This window comes from Pavona decussata, unplaced genomic scaffold (assembly GCF_977016875.1).
Source record: "Pavona decussata unplaced genomic scaffold, jaPavDecu1.1 SCAFFOLD_285, whole genome shotgun sequence".
NCBI lineage: Eukaryota > Metazoa > Cnidaria > Anthozoa > Scleractinia > Agariciidae > Pavona > Pavona decussata.
In genome coordinates, this window is record NW_028145686.1 from 806,134 (window position 1) to 823,930 (window position 17,797).

Consider the following 17,797-nt stretch of genomic DNA (forward strand, 5'->3'; position numbering starts at 1 on the left):
ACATTTACATCTCTAGGGTAAGGACATTAGCAAAACTGACAAAGGATCGGAAACCAAGAAAACACTCATGTCATACACCATAGGTCAAATAACAATACACATTTTATTTCATTTCATTAACAATTATAAAATTTCTATCATTTATAGCAAAACTATTTCGTGTGTTACCAACATTCAAACGTTTATGCCGCTAGCCCTCTCCTCTACGGCTAAACCTGGAGTGACGTGCCGTTGAATTCACTGCATACAGCCACTTCAATAACGTTGTCGGACTCCATCTTACGCGACAAGACCGCAAGGTACTATGGGTAGCTTATAAATCTTGTAATTGTGCTATACTTTTACGGTTGTCAGTGCCATAGGATAGGAGAAAATACCTTCCTTTTTTGCCCTGTGATTTAGACTCTGCAGTGATGAGTCAAGTTTGATAAAGTTGTTAATAAATTACCCATACCGCCTTGCGGTCTTGACACGTAAGCTTTCCGACAACTTTATACATGACTGAGCAGTACTTTGCTGTGGTGCTGTTTATTATACTGTACAAGGGGGTTCTAACTGTTGAGTCTGAATGAAATCCTAAAGTGTGACCATTCAAATGTAAGCCAGTGAGCAGTAGTTTGCTGCGGTGCTGCACAGCGTGTTCTTACCTTTTTAGTTTGTGGATGAAAATAACTGCTGTCGAGGACAAAGTATTTTGCTGTTCGGTCTTATTTTCTCTAGAGTGTAAATATTCAGCATTTTTTACAAAATCAAGTATTGCGTGAACTTACAGCCAAGGAGGAGCGCAGCGGCGAGTTCATCTCGAAGTACTGTTTATGGAAGGCAAAAAATGTCTATAAATGTAACGTGTGAGCAGAGCCTCTCACTGACTCCCAGAGAAGGAAAAGGAAGAGAGCCTTTTGTTCGAGGAGTAGGAAAGATTCTACTAGCAGGGTGTCCTAAATGTGGCTGGGATTCCAACTTTCACCTTCGAAAGGTTCAATTCTAAAGTCAAGGACATAACAAAAATTGTAGCTTCTGTTTGATCCTGTCTACTTGAAGTGTCGATCTACTGAACTACAAATACCTATTTTTTGGTTATTATTATTATTATTATTATTATTATTATTATTATTATTATTATTATTATTATTATTATTATTATTATTATTATTATTTTTTGTTTTTTGTTTTGTTTTTTTGTTTTTTCACTCAGATGTAAACTCTATGGGACTAAGAGCTATTAAAAAAAAAATTAAGAATAGTTACAAGAGATCGATCACAAACTATACGAAATAACTGAAAATGTTTATGTCACAGAGGAAGTCAATTCAAAATTTCGGTTTCTTTGTGAGTAAGTGAATTGTCTTTGATAACATAATGACCGGGCTTTTTTAAGTAGAGCTCATCTGAGTTTTACTAGTCTCTTCGGGATAGCAACAAGGAAAACAAAACGGCGATAATGACCGTACCTTTGAGGTTTATCAATACAAATTCTTAAGTATTTGGTTGCGGAATTATTAACATGTACTTTTGTACAGCGTATAATTTCATTTACAACTGTTCTTAGTTTGCCAACATGAAGGTTGCAACGATTCATCGACAAGTTATGAGAATCAGTTTAAGAATGAAGTCTTTAATCCTTTCCTACCCAAGACCCACTTTAGTGGGTCCTCTACACATAACTTGGTCAGTATTTGCCCAATTACAGTGAAATTTCGTCAGCAAATTGGTCTTGGAAAGATCTTTGCATTTCTAAGGAAAAAATGGTACCCTCTTGTATCTATGATGTGGTTTACCACCCCTTTGATTTGTTGAATATTTTCATTTAATGGATTTACAGAGTCACACATATCTCAGAGTCATCTGTGCATTAAAAGCTGCGAAATAAGCTACAGTTTTGAGGTATACCTATCACACGAGTCGATCAGTGAAATTTTGTAGTTTTTATTTTTCATGTTTTAAAACCATTTCTATCAAAGACCTGACTTCCTTCAGTTATCTTGATTTTCAGAAATGAATTACACTCATCAAGACCTTTTTAAACGACAAATTACATTAGCAGGCTGGGTTTTCTTTACCGTTTCGGAAAAAATGGGCCAAAAAATTTGGTAAGGAAAGGGTTTATACGACTATCTTTAAATGGTACAACAGAAAACAAAATAAAACTTTTCACTGAAGCAAACTAATTCAATTGTCTAATGTGTAACAAGACAGTCGAGGCTGTCTCAGTGTGTGAAAAAGCGGCTTCACACAAAAGATACAGAAAAACATTACGGTCAAGGGCGTAAATTACCTGTTTCGTTCACATTAATACTGCAAGGAAAATCTCATCATATTGTTTCAACTTCAGAGAAAAAAGGTAGTAATGATTATAACAACAGGGGATGCCAAAGCTAAGAAAAAAGATAGGCAATTGTCTAGTTGAAATCCAGATGAAACAATTGCATCCGTTTTTGATATTTTACTACAAAATCCCTTGCAGCGTACAAATTTACTTTTTGATTTATTGTTAATATATTTGTTTTAGCCTAACGCGATCACCAACATGCACGATGTTACCAAAATACAATTTTCCTTTGAACGATTTGTCCTTGATTCGAATTTAAGTATAACGATAGGGACTAAACTATAATTGAAAATCCTCTCTATAGATTACAGTGGAGCCCCTTTTACAGCGGCCTACTCGGATTAATAAAACAAGGTTCTGAGATGACAGAGTACCGTGAAAGCTCTAAAACTTACAGGGGCAGTATCACCTATTTTTATTGTCACTTTGAATAGCCAAAAACACATATTTGTATGGATGCAAACGTTAAAATAATTGTTCGGTTTTGTCAAATACAACCCTACTAGTGCACAGAAGCTAGTATCATTCATCTTTAGCCGCGGATGGCGAGGATGGAAATGAATTGAAACTTGAAAAAAAATTGGCCAGTTTTTTCAAGTTCCTTTTCAGGAAAAAAAAAAAAAAAAAAAAAGGGCTCATAACCGATTGTAGTTTTTCTTCTTCAGACAAATTATTCAAACTTTCATCCCGGTGCTCTAAGGATAATTCCATGTTATTGAAGAGGTTCTTTGTCAAATATCGGAGTAGTTTTGACCAATATACAGCAAAATCGCCATGACAGTGCCCCTCAGTTAAGTTTCTGGGTGACTTTCTTAACTTTACTCCTCGAGAAAAGGGAGGTGGGTGAGGGCGGATATTAGATATAAGAGAATTGTTACAAATCATGAGTCTTAAAACCAAAAGTAACTTTTCCAAAATTCTACAAGTAATTGAAGTCTCGCGCCAATGGGTTTCTCACTGCACACTGCACTGAAGACCACGTTTACTTACAAACCAAAATTAGGGACGTATATAAAAGGAGGGAGATTGATGGAGCACTTAAAGGGAACCTCCACTCTGACAACAAATTAATGGTAAATTGTGGGAAATAGTGCCTAAATTCTAAATTGTAGTATAAAACGTAGAAATGATATTTAAGTGTGTTAAAAATTAGATAAGATTATCGACTATTTTTAAATTTCCTGGGCTTAGCCATTTTTGAATTTTATGACGTGTAACGGTTGCCGCTATTGTTATTCAGCGGAAGTTCTTTTGTGTGAAACAATTGAGCAACCGTATTACGTCATGAGATCCAAGATGGCGGCGCCCGGGAAACATAGGCCATAATCAAATCATCTTTTGTCCGACACTAAAATATTATTTCCAAGTTTTCCAACGTAATTTAACGTAAATATGTTTCGAGAGTGGAGGTTTCCTTTAAATTAAATGGTGGCATGCGTTTTTGTTGGAGCAGAAAGAAAGAGCACGTAATAACGAGGCCCAAAAATCAAAATGTATATTGTCCTCACTAGTTACCACCTATTTCTCATGGTACTAGTTGGGCTAATATAGACATCTCATCTTCGGCGATCATTTCCTATTTTCTCGTAACACTTTAGTGGTTGATTAGGTAGTGACACAGTAGGAGAAATTTGATGTTGGTCACTGGTGGCATTACTGGGGTGGTCATAAGACGGGGTCTCACTGCATACTATTGATTTAAAGGGGAAGTGTCATGGGGTTTTTTACCTCTTTTCTTAAAAATGGTGAAATGAGACCTTCACTTGGCTACAAAATAATTCTAGAAACAACGAAAGGAAAGAAATCAACTCAATTCTTGAAAGGAACAACTTTTGGAAACAAAAATGCGAGAACTTGAAAAAAATTAGCCTAACATTTTTCAAATTTAAATCCATTCCGACTTACTCTGTCTCTGGCCAGAGGCACTAATCGACAGTTTTATTGCACTGGGGTGATAATTTGTAACAAAAGTGGACAATTATCTTCTTCTTTCTGTTGACAGACAAACGTTTTTGGCTTTTTAAATGACATCAGATTCTCGTAATACTTCCCCTTTAAGTAAACGCTATGTCCAGGGCCAGCCGGTGCCCGTCCGATGTATTCGATACAATTGTAAAACATTTTTTTAATTTTCCTAACATGTGAATGAATGAGCACTAACCAAAGGCGTCAGAACGCCGAGCAACTTCTTTGTTTCACCTGGCTAAATCTAAACGTTCATTTGGCATCTGTGTCACTGAGAGTCCTCTACGCTAAATCGAGACTGGCGTCTCTTTAGTCTGTCTAATTCCACTTTGAACGAAGCGATTTGCGCTGCGTTTTGTTTCTTTTCTTCATCAAAGTCATTTGTGAGCATTTCGATCTCGTTTTCTAGTTTCTTCATCATTTCGCTGTACTTCTTCTCCATTTTGCTCATCATTTCTCGCAGCTCGGAAACCTCTTTTCGCAACTTTTCAACCTCACCTGGTGCTGCCGTCGCAAAAGGCTCGACTTTCTGGACGGGCGGAGCTTGCGCCTGTGCCTCTTCTTTGTGTATTGACTTCCGTTTTTCTACAGCATCGCTTTTGGGAGTTAATGTAGGAGGAGGTGCCTATAAACAAAGAAAGACTGAATCAATTACAATAACAGCAGTTCGGAGAGAGCTTATACAGTCCCTTGTTTATCGTTACTGTATTATAAGCTGTGGAATGACCTACCTAAAGACATAGTTGAAGCTGGTAGCTTTCAGACGTTCAAAGCCGAACTAAAACTGTACCTCGATGCTTAATTGATGAGTTTTACCATTATTATTCTGAAAATTTTCTTAATTCTTACAGGGTAATTCGTGGTATTTTACTTCTTAAATATTTTCTGCATGTTTTATGTTGGGGAGTATTAACATAGGGATAACCTCCTTACTTCCTTTTGAAGATGTCTTTTTCTTTGTAACTTTGGTTTGCATCTTGAATAAACTATTCTTTATTATTATTTATTATTAATTATTAAGTACGTGTAATACAGCATCGCTTTTGGCAGTTGATAATGAAGGAATTGCCTTTAGACAAAGAAAAACCGAATCAACGACAGCGAATACACGAAATATCCTCTTCCATTTGAAACGTGATCTTCCATATCTTTAAAAACCGAATCGCAATCAAGGTATATACTAGAAACTGGTTTTTGAGGGCTCAGTAGGCCAACATCGAAAATTGTAGAAGGCCTTTTATCACGCAACGGGCCCCCTTTATATTTCAGCTTCTCATACTTGAGAACATACGAATTTAGAACTTTTTATAAGATGCTTTGACGGCAAATTAAATTTGTCACTTTTGACTTTGTAATTGTATCTAGAACGTTGCCATAGCAATTTTGTAATTTCACGTTAATTGAAATTTCGCGCCAAAATTAAGGAGTAATTTGTCACCCATGATATCGTTTGGGCTAATTCTGCAATGCCGCTTACTATAATAAACCATGTTATGATGTACAATAATGCAGCAGTTCTGTGGAGATGCTCACAACCCGCACTTGTTAACAGTTAGTGTACTACAATTAAGCGTAATGACCACGTTAGATACATTGTAAAGAATGCTTGGTTTACCGACGGAGTCAATAAGGTAACTTGGTCATCGTAAAGAGATTCGAGTGCCTGGTGTGACCTACAACATTCACAATCTATGTCACCTACTTGTCAAGTCAGAGTATAGCCACTTTGACAATCAATAACAATTCTTTATCAGATTACACGTCTCACCTTCTCATCTGCAGTCTGTTTCTTTTCCCGGGCTTCTCGAACCTCTCTTTTCCAAGCTGGTTCTTTTGGTGCTTCTTTAGGGCGGCCAGGTGGCTGTTTAATTGTTTCCTGGCAAAAAGAATTTATTACTTCTCGTTACAAATTACAGTAGATTTCTTTTATTTTTGGTTATGATAATTTTATGGGCAGCAGGGATCTAGGCACGGATAGCGCAGTGGCGTGAGCACTTGCCTCCCACCAATGTGGCCCGGGTTCGATTCCCGTACTCAGTGTCATTTGTGGGTTGAGTTTGTTGTTGGTTGTCTTCCTTGCTCCAAAAGGGTTTTTCTCAGGGTACTCCTGTTTTCCGGTTTTCCCTTCTCCTCAAAAACCAACCCTTCTTTAAAATTCCAATTCGATCTGGAAAGTGTCCCCAATTAGTGCTCTGCGCTAAATACATTGACACTTAAAGTTGTTATTATTATTATTATTATTACTATTATTATTATTATTATTATTATTATTATTATTATTATTATGATTCATTATTATTATTATGATTTATTTATTTATTTATTTTTAAATTTTGATGAGGAGGCGAAGGGTGGCTAGGTGTGGCTCTGCATTGACAAGTACTTTCCTTAGACAAGAACATTTTCTTGAGACTGTCTCTCTCTTACAGTGCAACAAACTCAACCGGGGCCACCCAACATTGATCAGCCAATCACAGGTCACGTTTACAACAAAGGAGTCTGGCTTTGGTAGTTTGTAAACTAATCAAAAACAATCTACATTTCTTTCAAATAATTTCAAAGTGTCGGTTTTATCGGTGGTCCCAGTTGAGTTTGTTGCGCTGCAACTGTGGTAACAAATGGGAACCATCAGCAAGATGCTGGTGGTGACAATCCAGGGGACTAAAATGCCATACAGCAAGGAGTAATTACTATTCCTTGGCACTTTATGTTACAGGAACTGGGTTAAGCTCTAGTCACATGGGCGCCAGGTAGGCCCAGACTGCAACTCTGCCCTTACATTTGACAATTTGGTTAGATTAAAGCTAGAAGCCTGTGGGGTCATTACAAATAAATTTGATTTATTTAGCCTTATTCCATAATTATTCAAGAAAACATCAGTTATAACTTACAGCAAGTTGGTCCTCAAAGTTTCCACTAAGACGAGCAGAGTCTGTCGACCGCCCCTCCTGAAACCAAACAACATGTGACAATTATTCAAAATTTCAGAAAAAGTGCATTTTCATTTGGACGCTATACAACCAAAAGTGATGAGACTACACAACATAAATTATTGGTAATGATGGTGCTAAAATAATAATGACAGAATTGCCCGTGCAGCACAGGAGGCCTATGTAGACTTCCTACAAGTTGACCTCGTGAGTTTGGCGAGCAGAGCGAGCTTTCTTAGACCGTGCACGAGCGACGAGGTCGCGAGAGGCCATGTAAATCGGACGAAGGACTTTTTTGAAAGTCTAGAGGCCTATGTTGACATAAAACAACATGGCCAGCAATACAGCCACCCCCCATGCCAAGACTTGATATCATAACAATGTGCAAGTCTGTAATTAAATTGACTGGGCTTCTGTATTAATTTTGCTCTGAGAGTTTTGCTCTACTTACAGTCAATCCACGTCACACGTGACCAGTATTTTTGAAATTTGAATGGACTTTTGAAATTTTCATGTCAGTTTTGAACATCGCTGGGGAGATTTCAGAGTTCCTGTAGAAATAATCCTTGTTTTTTGATGGTACAATGTATAAAGCAATTACAGAATAACAGAATAACTTCCTTCTTCTACCTGTAAGATCCGGTTTAACTTCTCCAAAAAACCATCTCATTAATGAGGCAGTCCAGTTTGCTTTGACCTTTCTTCAGGATCGAAAAGTGCCATTTGACACTTGAACTTGACAATGCCGACTGTCATCAGGATAGGCAAAAGTTGTTCCTTACTAATTTCACTAGTTTTTAATTTCTATCTCTAAAACTTCTCTGTCTAATGAAATTATGAATTCAATTTTGAAACAAGAAGTCTCACAAGACCTTGGATGGTGGCCTCTTTTGAGGGAGTTTGGCTCTGTTCGTAGTCAAATGGGTTAGTGTTTCTGTCTCTGGGACGTCATCAAAAGAAATTAGAGCTACAACAAAGATAAACAGATAGTCAAAATCAACTAATACAAACACTAAACTCTCTTAAATGTCACATTAAATTACTGAACAGAACACATCTCCAGGGAATCAAAACTTTGTAAATTATCCAAAGTGACAACATGTTTAACACTTTATAAACCCCTAATATCAAAGAACAAATTCTCCTATCTTGGTCACAGACCACCCAACATACAGTAGAATGACGACGGTCATGCAGTATCCATACTGCTCAAACACACGTACCTTCTTCAACATTTTCTGTCTTGATTTCAGGCATTGGCTTGGAATGCTCCTCATCCTTTGGTGTCTCTTTCACGTGAGAACTCTCGGCCTGCTTGCTATCAGCTCGCTCCCTGGTATCCTCCACGCTCTTTCTCACAGCTGCACTTTTCTCGGGCTCCACCTTCTTCTCTAGCGGCTTCTTAACTGTAATGTCAGGTTTCTTAGTCTTCACCGGTAAAGGTTTCTTAGGTGGAAGACTAGGCTTTTGTGGTGCTGCCGGCTTCTTTCCAGGCGTTGGTCGGGGTGCCTCTACAGAATCTGATCCACCCCCAGGAGGATGGGATGGAACAGTCTTCTTAGGTGAGGCTTGTTCCTTTGACGTAACATGCGCTGGCTTCATATCTGGCCGTCCAGGTGGGAGGGCTGGCTCCGGAGCAGCATCTGAGTCTGATTCGTCTTTCACAGGGAGGGATGGTGGAGGCTTCTTACGTACTAACAAAACAAAACAACATACATATAAATTATTTGAAAGATACTTCTTTCAAATTTATGCGAAAAATCCATTGGTACACAACAAAGGCATACTCCTGAGGAACATATTGAGATATATGTCCAAAAAAGTATGCTAATGAGATTCATGAACTGTATGATAGATATCACAAGGCGTCCCCTTACCTTAACTCTTACTAAACCACAAATAATTCTGTCAAACATGAAGTCATATATGAAAATGACAAAAATGCCTGTTTTATATGAAGTACCCAAATTCAGGGTTAGCTGCATTTCTGGATATAAGTGAACATATTACATGATGGAATACCACTGTGCAGTTCTAGAAAATTCAAGCCAAAAAAAAAAATTCTGCAGTGAGGGGAGGGGGGTGGATATTTTCTGGAACAACATGCCAGTTTACACACTAAAGTTTGTTGGTCCGAGTTACAGTAAAGGCCACCAGCACGAATTGTCCAGGTATTTTGACACCCAATTTATGGCCCATTTGTGAAATGAAAGTCGGCATAATTCAGAAAATAATAATAATAATAATAATTCAGAAAATAATAATAACAATAATAATAATAATAATAATAATAATAATAATAATAATAATAATAATAATAATAATAATAATAAAAGAAATCTGTAGCAGTGTGAAGCAAACTTTTATCAAGTTGGACCGGCACTCTCAGAGAAACTGGCATGTCAATCAAAACTCAAAATCGAAATCAGCTACCAATGGACATACTGTATACAATAATTTTTTGCATTCCCATACTGTCCAGCTGACAAATCAGGCCAACAAATTATACAGCTGTAGAGTGTAGCCCCAGCATTTAGCCAAAGGAAGAATAAAAGTGTTGAACCCGGAGTTATCTAGTGAAGCCAACATATATCCACTTGAGCATTGATCAGAGAGTGTTATATTCATTTGTGAAGGACACAAAGAACTATATGAACTCACAGATTCTGAATGGCTGGTCAAGCCAAAAGCCTTTCGTGAATTAGTCCACAAGAACTACATAAATTTTAAATAGTTTATAGCCCAGTGTAACTGTGCATACAATATGTGCTTGATCGGGCATGAGGTGACCGAACACAGTTCTAGTATGCAGGTGTTAGTAAACATTATTTGCAAACTACGTACTTCTGGGTGCCCGAAATTAGCATGGTGCAAGATTAACTAAGAAGGAATAAATTTTGATACTTGTTGTTGAGCTAGGTGCCATTGCCATGGTAATGCAGCAAGCTACTACAGTCCACAAACAATAGTTTTCTTTAATTTTTAGAAAATGCACACGTTAGATTTTTTCCATTTTCTGTCTCTCGAAAAGCTGACATAGTGATGCTGCTTTCAGAGAGGTCTCCTGTTAATATCAACTGGTTTTGGTTTAATATTGTTTTTGTTATATGAAGAGATCATCTGTCAGATTTGGGTTTTTGTTTGTAGGCGAGTTACACTTCTAGAAAACTACAGTTTTGTCAAATTTCATGAAATTCTTACGAGCGGTTCCTAAGAAAACAGTTCATTTCAACTAAAACAACCAGTCACAATTTTTTGGTCAAATGTGCATGCATGGCTTTTAATTGGGATGAAAAGCGTGCAAAAAGACTTGGCTCTTTGTGAGCTCACTTTCATGTTGAGTGATAAAAGAAAAAGGGTTCACAAACGAGAAACTAGATTATTTTAAGAACAGAACTCAACTTTGTGATCCATTTTATATAAAATTGAGGGATCACTTTATCGATGCCATATTTGCTTACCACAACGCAGCAAACGCTTAAGTACTAGCATCATTAAGGATGAGCCTGTTAAGCTTGCGCAAACCGTGTGCAGCCACCTTAAATGAATTTTATTCATTGTACGCTAGATGTTCTTCAGTTGCTGTACACTCACTTGGTGATGTTTTTGTTTCATCCTTTTTCGGTGGCACAGGCACGCCTCTCTTGCCATCTGTGGGAGGAACAGAAGCCTGTAAAAGAAAGAAAAACAATAAGATAAATAATTATTAACCCTTCAACCCCTAACATCAAAGAACAAATTCTCCTATCTTGTCCCCATACTATTCTAAAGTACTGGGAGGAAGTTATTAAAATATCAAGATCAAAGGCTCCTGTAAGCCAACTCATGAATGCAGATGACACATAGTAATTGAAATTTGGACGGCTACGGAAACTTCCTTGAAAGCTAAAAGAAATTATATCTTTACCCGATTATGTAACGAAAAATAACCATTCTTGTACTATAAAAATGATTGTCAAATTATTCTCTAGATACAGATTGAATAAGATTATTCTGATGCGCCGATTAAAATAAAATCACTTTTTTTTTAATTCAAAGTTCATAGAAGCACGCCATGTGCAGCTACGTCATGCAAATTCGTGTCCGATAGTCTGGGGCTACTGGATTTTGCGATCGGGCTAGTGGATTCTGGCCATCACTTGCCCGATGGGCAAGTGAAGTTTTTTTGGGAATTAAAATTACAAAATTACTGTAGGGCATTCCTTTTTTTTAACTTCCAGGTAGATTTGCGTTTTTCAAGCCGATCTCACAAAGGGAAATCTGTTCAACAAAGTATTGCAAAACATTTCATGCCCGACATAAATGCATGAAATTTTTCCTTTGGAGTTCAGTCCACGCAATCCTCAAGTAAAAATAAAGAAATATGACAAGCTCTTACTAAATAAGAATTATTTTTTGACTGCGTCCTTTTGCTTTCCCATAAATTACCAGTTGTAAATTTCGAAAATGAAACATTTTTTCCCTTTGAAACCTCTATGAAAGCCGACAAGATCTTAAAGTGTTCATTTCACCAGAAATTTGCATAATTTTGTTTACGACGCCAATGATGCGTGACATGGCACGTTCCGCTTTCACGTGAAAACTGACAGCAAAACTAGTTTTTTTAGCAAACTAATCTACTTGATGGAAAAATATGATGAAAGATGTCGAGTTTTCATGTATGCAAAAAGTTATGATTAGCAGTGAACATTTCAGTTAAAAAGAGTGCTTCTTGCAGCTGAAGACATTTTCTGGTGGCAAAATTTCAAGTTGTGCAATGCTACATCACGCATTCTTTCTGCCTAAAACGATTCAGTTAGTTCAATCACGAAGGGTTAAAAAATCGGCAAGGCCTACAATAAATAAGGCCACTTGTGCTTAAGGTACATGTAAAAGCTCTAAAAAGCGTCTTGTTTATTCAAAGTCCATGCCGACAATTACTTTTAAATTAAATTATATTTTAATTAAATTATTTCTAAATTAAATTATTTTTGATTCTTAAAAGACACCGAACTTTGTAAAAAAAAAAACAAAGAAAAAACTTATAACTTTGCTAAGATTCAACGAAAAATCTCCATTCTTACACTAGAATGATTGTCAAATTATTCTCTACAGAATGAATAAGAGAATTCTGATGCGTCGTGAAAAAAATGTTCGCGTGTTTTTTTTTTTCACTAATTGAGTTTAGTCGACCCCGGACTTTCTGAAAAACTGAAAAAAAAAATGTAACTTTGCTCAGATTTAACGAAAAATCTCCATTCTTGCACTAAATGATCGTCAAGTTATTCTCTACATACTGAATAAGAAAATCCTGATGCGCCGTGAACAATAAATGTTCGCGTGTTTTTTTCTTTATTAAAAAACTCATTCACTGCGCACGCCGAAAGTTAACGACAGAACCGACCGACCAACCAAGTCAACAGTCAGCTATCGCTATAACTCGTTCATTGCGCATGCGCGCATTCACGAGTTAAACATTCATCTTTGGGCTTGAATAAGCACTGTTGTTATATACCTAGACTTTCACTCAACAAAACGAACACTGTGATTGGTTGATGCTTGGTCACATGACCCTGATCAAATACATGTTCAAATGTATCCCGACCGGGATACAATTCTGCAGTTGTTGCCCTCTCAGTTGTTTGTTTGTTTGTTTTGCTGTCACAGGTGTATTGTTGAAGGGAAAGTCTAAATATAAAACAAAGCACTCAATGTATGGTCCCTCAGAAAACTAGTTAGTTTATTTGTTTTTCCCTTGGGTCCTGATGTTTCCCCAGATGAAGGACTCTCGGGAAAACAAAACTTTTAACTGTTTCCCTCGGGACAATACATTAAGTGCATAATATTACAAGGAAAAATTTGATGCTGATCACTGCTAGGGCGGTTAATACTGTATTCCCTCTGGGATAAAAATGTAAACACAAACATAACTAAATCCTAAGATTCCATTCCCAGTGCCCAAACGTAATGACTAAATCCCACGTCCAGTGCATCAAATCACATTTTCCCATGTGAAAAAGGGGAAAATCTCAGTTCCCATTTTAACCCTTCAGAACCCTCAACATGCATGAAACTGATTGGTATATTCACCTTGTCTTCCTCCTCAGGAGGCAGCAGTTCAACAAAGTTGTTGGGAAACATGCCAACTTTGCCATTCACTTCTCCTTCCCACCAACCATCACTGTCAACAATATCTTTGTTCAGTACGGTGACAATGTCACCTTCGACTAACTTAAGTTCATCGGCATTTTCAGGCTCGTAGGCAAACGTAACTTTGGCTCGTTCATTTTGCTTCTTGACTGAAAATTAAGAAAGAATTATTAAAGAGTGAGCACTCAATTCAAGGGATGCAATGTTCACTGCGACAAACTATAGCTCTATCCTCAGAGAAAACCTTTCAATCCCCATGGCTGGTTGCAAAAAATGCTGACAAAATGCTTGGAAAAATGCTGACAATCTCGTAGCACTGGGGGAGTTCAAGGGAACCAAATACAGTAATGGCCACAGGAATAGCAGCAAAATGCATGCAATATGGCAGATTTATGTGCAAATGACTTGCACAATATGTGAACTATTACACACACCTTGAATTAGACACAGTCTGTATGTAATTTGACCACAGAGAAATTGTCGTGTCCATTTGTGTGTATTCTTCAGTCAGCAATGAACATGAATTTGACAAAAGCTTCAAGCAATGTAAGCATTAAAAAGGAAAGTAAGAAGAGTGGACACGTTTCCATCTTTGAGAAATTCAGCCTCGTTTGCATTCTTTAGAATAAGGTTTTATCTTTGGAGTATTTCCATAAACTGTCAGCCGGACCGTAAACCTAAAGCTGTCATTTCAAACCAAGCAAAGTGAATCTGTGCATCTAATGCTGCTATTCCTGTGGCTAGAACAGTACATGTAATTGACTAAACAGTTATAGGCAGTAAATTGCTGGCCATGGGCACATTAATAAAGGGTTGATAATGATTGTGTGCTTCTTTTCTGTGAATGACTATATCCAAAAGAGATCTTTTTTAAGTTAATAGTACTAGATGTACGTGTGGGGAAAAACAATGGATAGAATGCAACAAGGGGATAGTGTCTGTGCTAGCTAGAACACATACAAGTACAATGCAAGTTCATTGCAGGTACAATATTTCCACCAGTTTTAAGTGTTTTGTACATGTACCCTACTGTACATGTAGGTATTTCAATCTATGAAATTGCAATACCTTTTTAAATTCTAGGGTTGGATGAGGAAAGACAAATTTTGTGTAGCTGAAAAGTTAACTAGTTACTTTTGACTATAAATTAGAATAAGCTAGAAAATTCAGTTCATAAAATTCCCATGACACGCAGTGAAAATCACATTTATCTTGTGTATGATACAAACACTGTACTTACCAGGGGAGGTGAGAGGAACAGGAGGTGCTGGTCTCGACTTGGCACTCTAAGCGAAATGAACAAAATGATCGGAAGACTTTGTTAAACCCAGTCAGCAGATCTCCATTTTGATGTGATTATATGAATACGAATGAATGCAAAATGAATGCAAAAGCAAAGCCACTGCTAGCATTTCAGTGAACTTTCAATTAGGAGAAGGGAATTTTAAGGTGTTGATGCAATAAGTTCCTAAAGGTAGGCCAAGAAGACACAAACAAAGGAAACTGAATAATCATGTTTACTCTGCCATTTCTGCTGTCTGTGTCCTCTGGACCTCTATATCAAGTAGAATGTGATTGATATTTTGAAATGAGCCTACATGTAGGTGTAGGTCTGTGTAGGTTTCACCACCCCCGCTCCCAGAGGAGAAATGCCCCACAGTGTATCACAAGTCATCACAAACTGCAGCTTGTGCAATGTTTTCTTACCACAGGAGCTTTAGTTTTTTTGCTTGGTTCAGTAACTGGAGCAGAATTCTCTTCCAGCTCTGATTTTCCTTTTTTTTCTCTCTTTTCATCATGATGGACTTTCTTGAGTTTCTTCTCAGCTAAAATATTAGGATTGATTAGATTCCCAAACCCCATCCCTCCACCAGGTAACTTCTTGGCTGCTGCCCCAAAGCTAGAGTGCCTTTTGGTAATTCCTGTATCCTCTTCATCAATCAAGCCGTCTACATGTTCATTTTTTTCTGCCTCTTTTTCTTGTGGTACAGGTTCCTCTGCAAAGTCAACACAATACTATATGTATTATTTACATCAAAAGATATTTTCACCTTTGTTAATGACTAAAGCCAAATCAACTGATACTGGGTTCAGACGCTCGATGAGACTTCAGATAGGCCTGAGACTTGGAACAAACCAGCACTAACAAAGCTTTCTGCAGCTCAGCACCATGTACACTGTATCCCAGAACATCACTCATTTTACAAAACACTGTTGAATGCTGAGGCACTGTTTCTAATTAAGCTTCACTCCAGGAATGATATGTTTCAGAGGCAAATGTTGTCTACATGAGACAAAATGTTTTTCGACTTAAGAAAAACTCATGAATGCCTCACAGATGCAAAACCTACTTAGAACTGCAAATACACATCTCACTTTAGATAAACTGGGAAACATTTGCATCTGCATTGATACACTGGTGTCAATTGATCCTATTTACATGTAGTTGGACTTAAAGCCACAGCAAAAAGAAAAACACTTGAATTTAGTTCCACGAGGCTGGATGCTAGTACAGTACAAGTTGACATGTACATTTACAGCCCAGCATTTTCTTAGCATACAGAAACAAACCTGGATGTTTACGTTTTGTCTCCACTGGTTTGTCCTTAGATTGTGCAATGTCATTTCCATCAATGAGTTCTACAAAGTTTGAGGGAAACACTCCAATTTTGTTTCCTTGTTGACCTTTCCACCAGCCAGGCTCTTCTTCACCCAGAACATCAATAATATCATCCATTTTCAGAGACAGCTCATCTTGATCTTGGGCATCGTAATCAAATGTCACTTTAGCCTTCTTGCCTACAACTGTCATTGACAAAAATAAATGATAAGAACCTATTTTACAAGGCAGAGGTCTATGGCATTGTGTAGCTGCAGAAAATATCCATATTACGACCATGAAGATATTTTCATGTACAGCTGTAATAAAAAGAGCCTTCAATAAAATCCAGTTCATATCTCTGTGTGGGCTAGTTTCTTCCATAACACTTTTTGGAGAAGGAAAACCTATTATTGATGTAACACAATTGTTTACCAAATAATTACTTGACTAACAATTCATGTCTTTGAGAAAGATCTACCAGATCTACCATGCGTGTGATATCTATGTGTCTTAATGCTCAAAAGTGAATGGAGGGGAGGGAGCATGGAGTCGGGAGTAAAACTTTTGAGCAACTACAATCCTGGACAAAATGTTCAGGATGGAGGGCTCAGCTACTGTAGACTTAGTTCCAAATAAATAAACAAGAGTAAAAAAACTTTGTATACCATTCAACCCTTCGTGAAACTTGGATTTACACATCAGAATTAATTTCTTTTTAGGACATCCAGGCCCAGTAATATTCCGTTGAAATTAAGTCATGATATATGTATTTACGAATGATGACCAAATATAGTATTCAAGTTTTTATAACAAAACAACAAATATTAAATTTCAAGCCAATATTTATCATTTAAATATCCACATTGTACCGCTTTTTACGAACCATTTAAGGAAATTTGAAACTCGGACGAAAACAAAACTTCCTGATACAATTACTAGTAAAGAAGCTTTATTTAATGAAGCAAGCTGAAAGGAAAAATACTAAAATTAAATTAAGCTTATGTTGATTCAGTTCGCAAATTATAGCCAGACAGTGATGGCGAATTTGAAAAAAAAAGGCTGTCAATATGTTCAGAATGCTTCTTGAATGCACGGGAAGTGCTTTAAAGACGTTTAATCTGTGCAGTTCTTAAAGATCTGCAATAACTGGCACATCATGGTCGTGAGCAGGGACGAGCTTGCACTGAACTGTACATTTGCAGGTATGCGTCAGTCTTAATTTTAGTGTAAATAGAGTAGATGGAGAGACGTAAATAATGCCTTGTGAAAATCTCAAGCACCCATATTCTGGAAAAATCAGCCCCATCTGATCTACAGATTAAAGACTACATGCCAAATTTATAATTTCTCACCTGTGTTAACGTTAGAGCTTGGCTCGGGAGCGACTACTTCCTCTACAAAATTGTTCGGAAACACTCCTTTTTTCCCGTTAAGTATTCCCTCGCACCATCCAACATCCACGTCTGCTATATTTGTGATGATGTCTCCAACTTCTAGACTAAGTTCGTCCTCTTGTTCAGCAACGTAGCTGAAAGTAACGCGAGCTGTCCTACCTGATAAACAAGGTGACCACCATCGATTAACTCAATCCAAATGACCGGTAGCGTAGCTTGGAGCTACTGTATCTGACTCGACCGCAATAACAACACCAAAGACTATATATGAGACCTCAACGAAAAAACATACTTACTCATGGTGACAAAAGAACAAAATAACAGCCACGAGAGTTCAAAAACAGCAAGGAAATTGGTCTACATCTGGAGAAAAATCGAAAGAATTCCAACTCAACTCCCCGGTGCAACTTGGAGGAGTTCTCGAAATTCAAACCGAATGGTATTATGG

The 17,797-nt window shown here is 37.4% G+C and overlaps 1 protein-coding gene across 3 annotated transcripts; it reads right to left on the reverse strand.

The window, feature by feature from the left end:
- Positions 1–84: 84 nt before the first annotated feature.
- Positions 85–17,797, reverse strand: LOC146455173 (uncharacterized). Of its 3 annotated transcripts, none has more exons than XM_085094575.1 (12): positions 17,646–17,797; positions 17,308–17,508; positions 15,937–16,158; positions 15,061–15,350; positions 14,594–14,639; positions 13,294–13,502; positions 10,819–10,894; positions 8,448–8,918; positions 8,097–8,191; positions 7,186–7,242; positions 6,063–6,170; positions 85–4,919 (listed from the first exon to the last, which is right to left on the reverse strand). In XM_085094575.1, exons 1-12 carry the CDS (start codon positions 17,647–17,649, stop codon positions 4,563–4,565), a joined length of 2,136 nt encoding a protein of 711 aa, XP_084950701.1. In that variant the 5' UTR covers positions 17,650–17,797; the 3' UTR covers positions 85–4,562. The 3 variants fall into 3 exon arrangements, with proteins under 3 accessions (XP_084950701.1, XP_084950702.1, XP_084950700.1); XM_085094576.1 differs by having other exon boundaries at positions 15,061–15,179; positions 15,925–16,158; XM_085094574.1 differs by having other exon boundaries at positions 15,925–16,158.

Bases quoted from the DNA above. Each gene is read 5' to 3' on its own strand.
- LOC146455173 (XM_085094574.1), bottom strand. The intron at 10,895-13,293 runs GTGAATATACCA...TTTCTTTTACAG, and splicing joins CTCCTGAGGAGGAAGACAAG to GCTTCTGTTCCTCCCACAGA. The intron at 8,919-10,818 runs GTGAGTGTACAG...TTGTTTTGTTAG, and splicing joins TGAAACAAAAACATCACCAA to TACGTAAGAAGCCTCCACCA.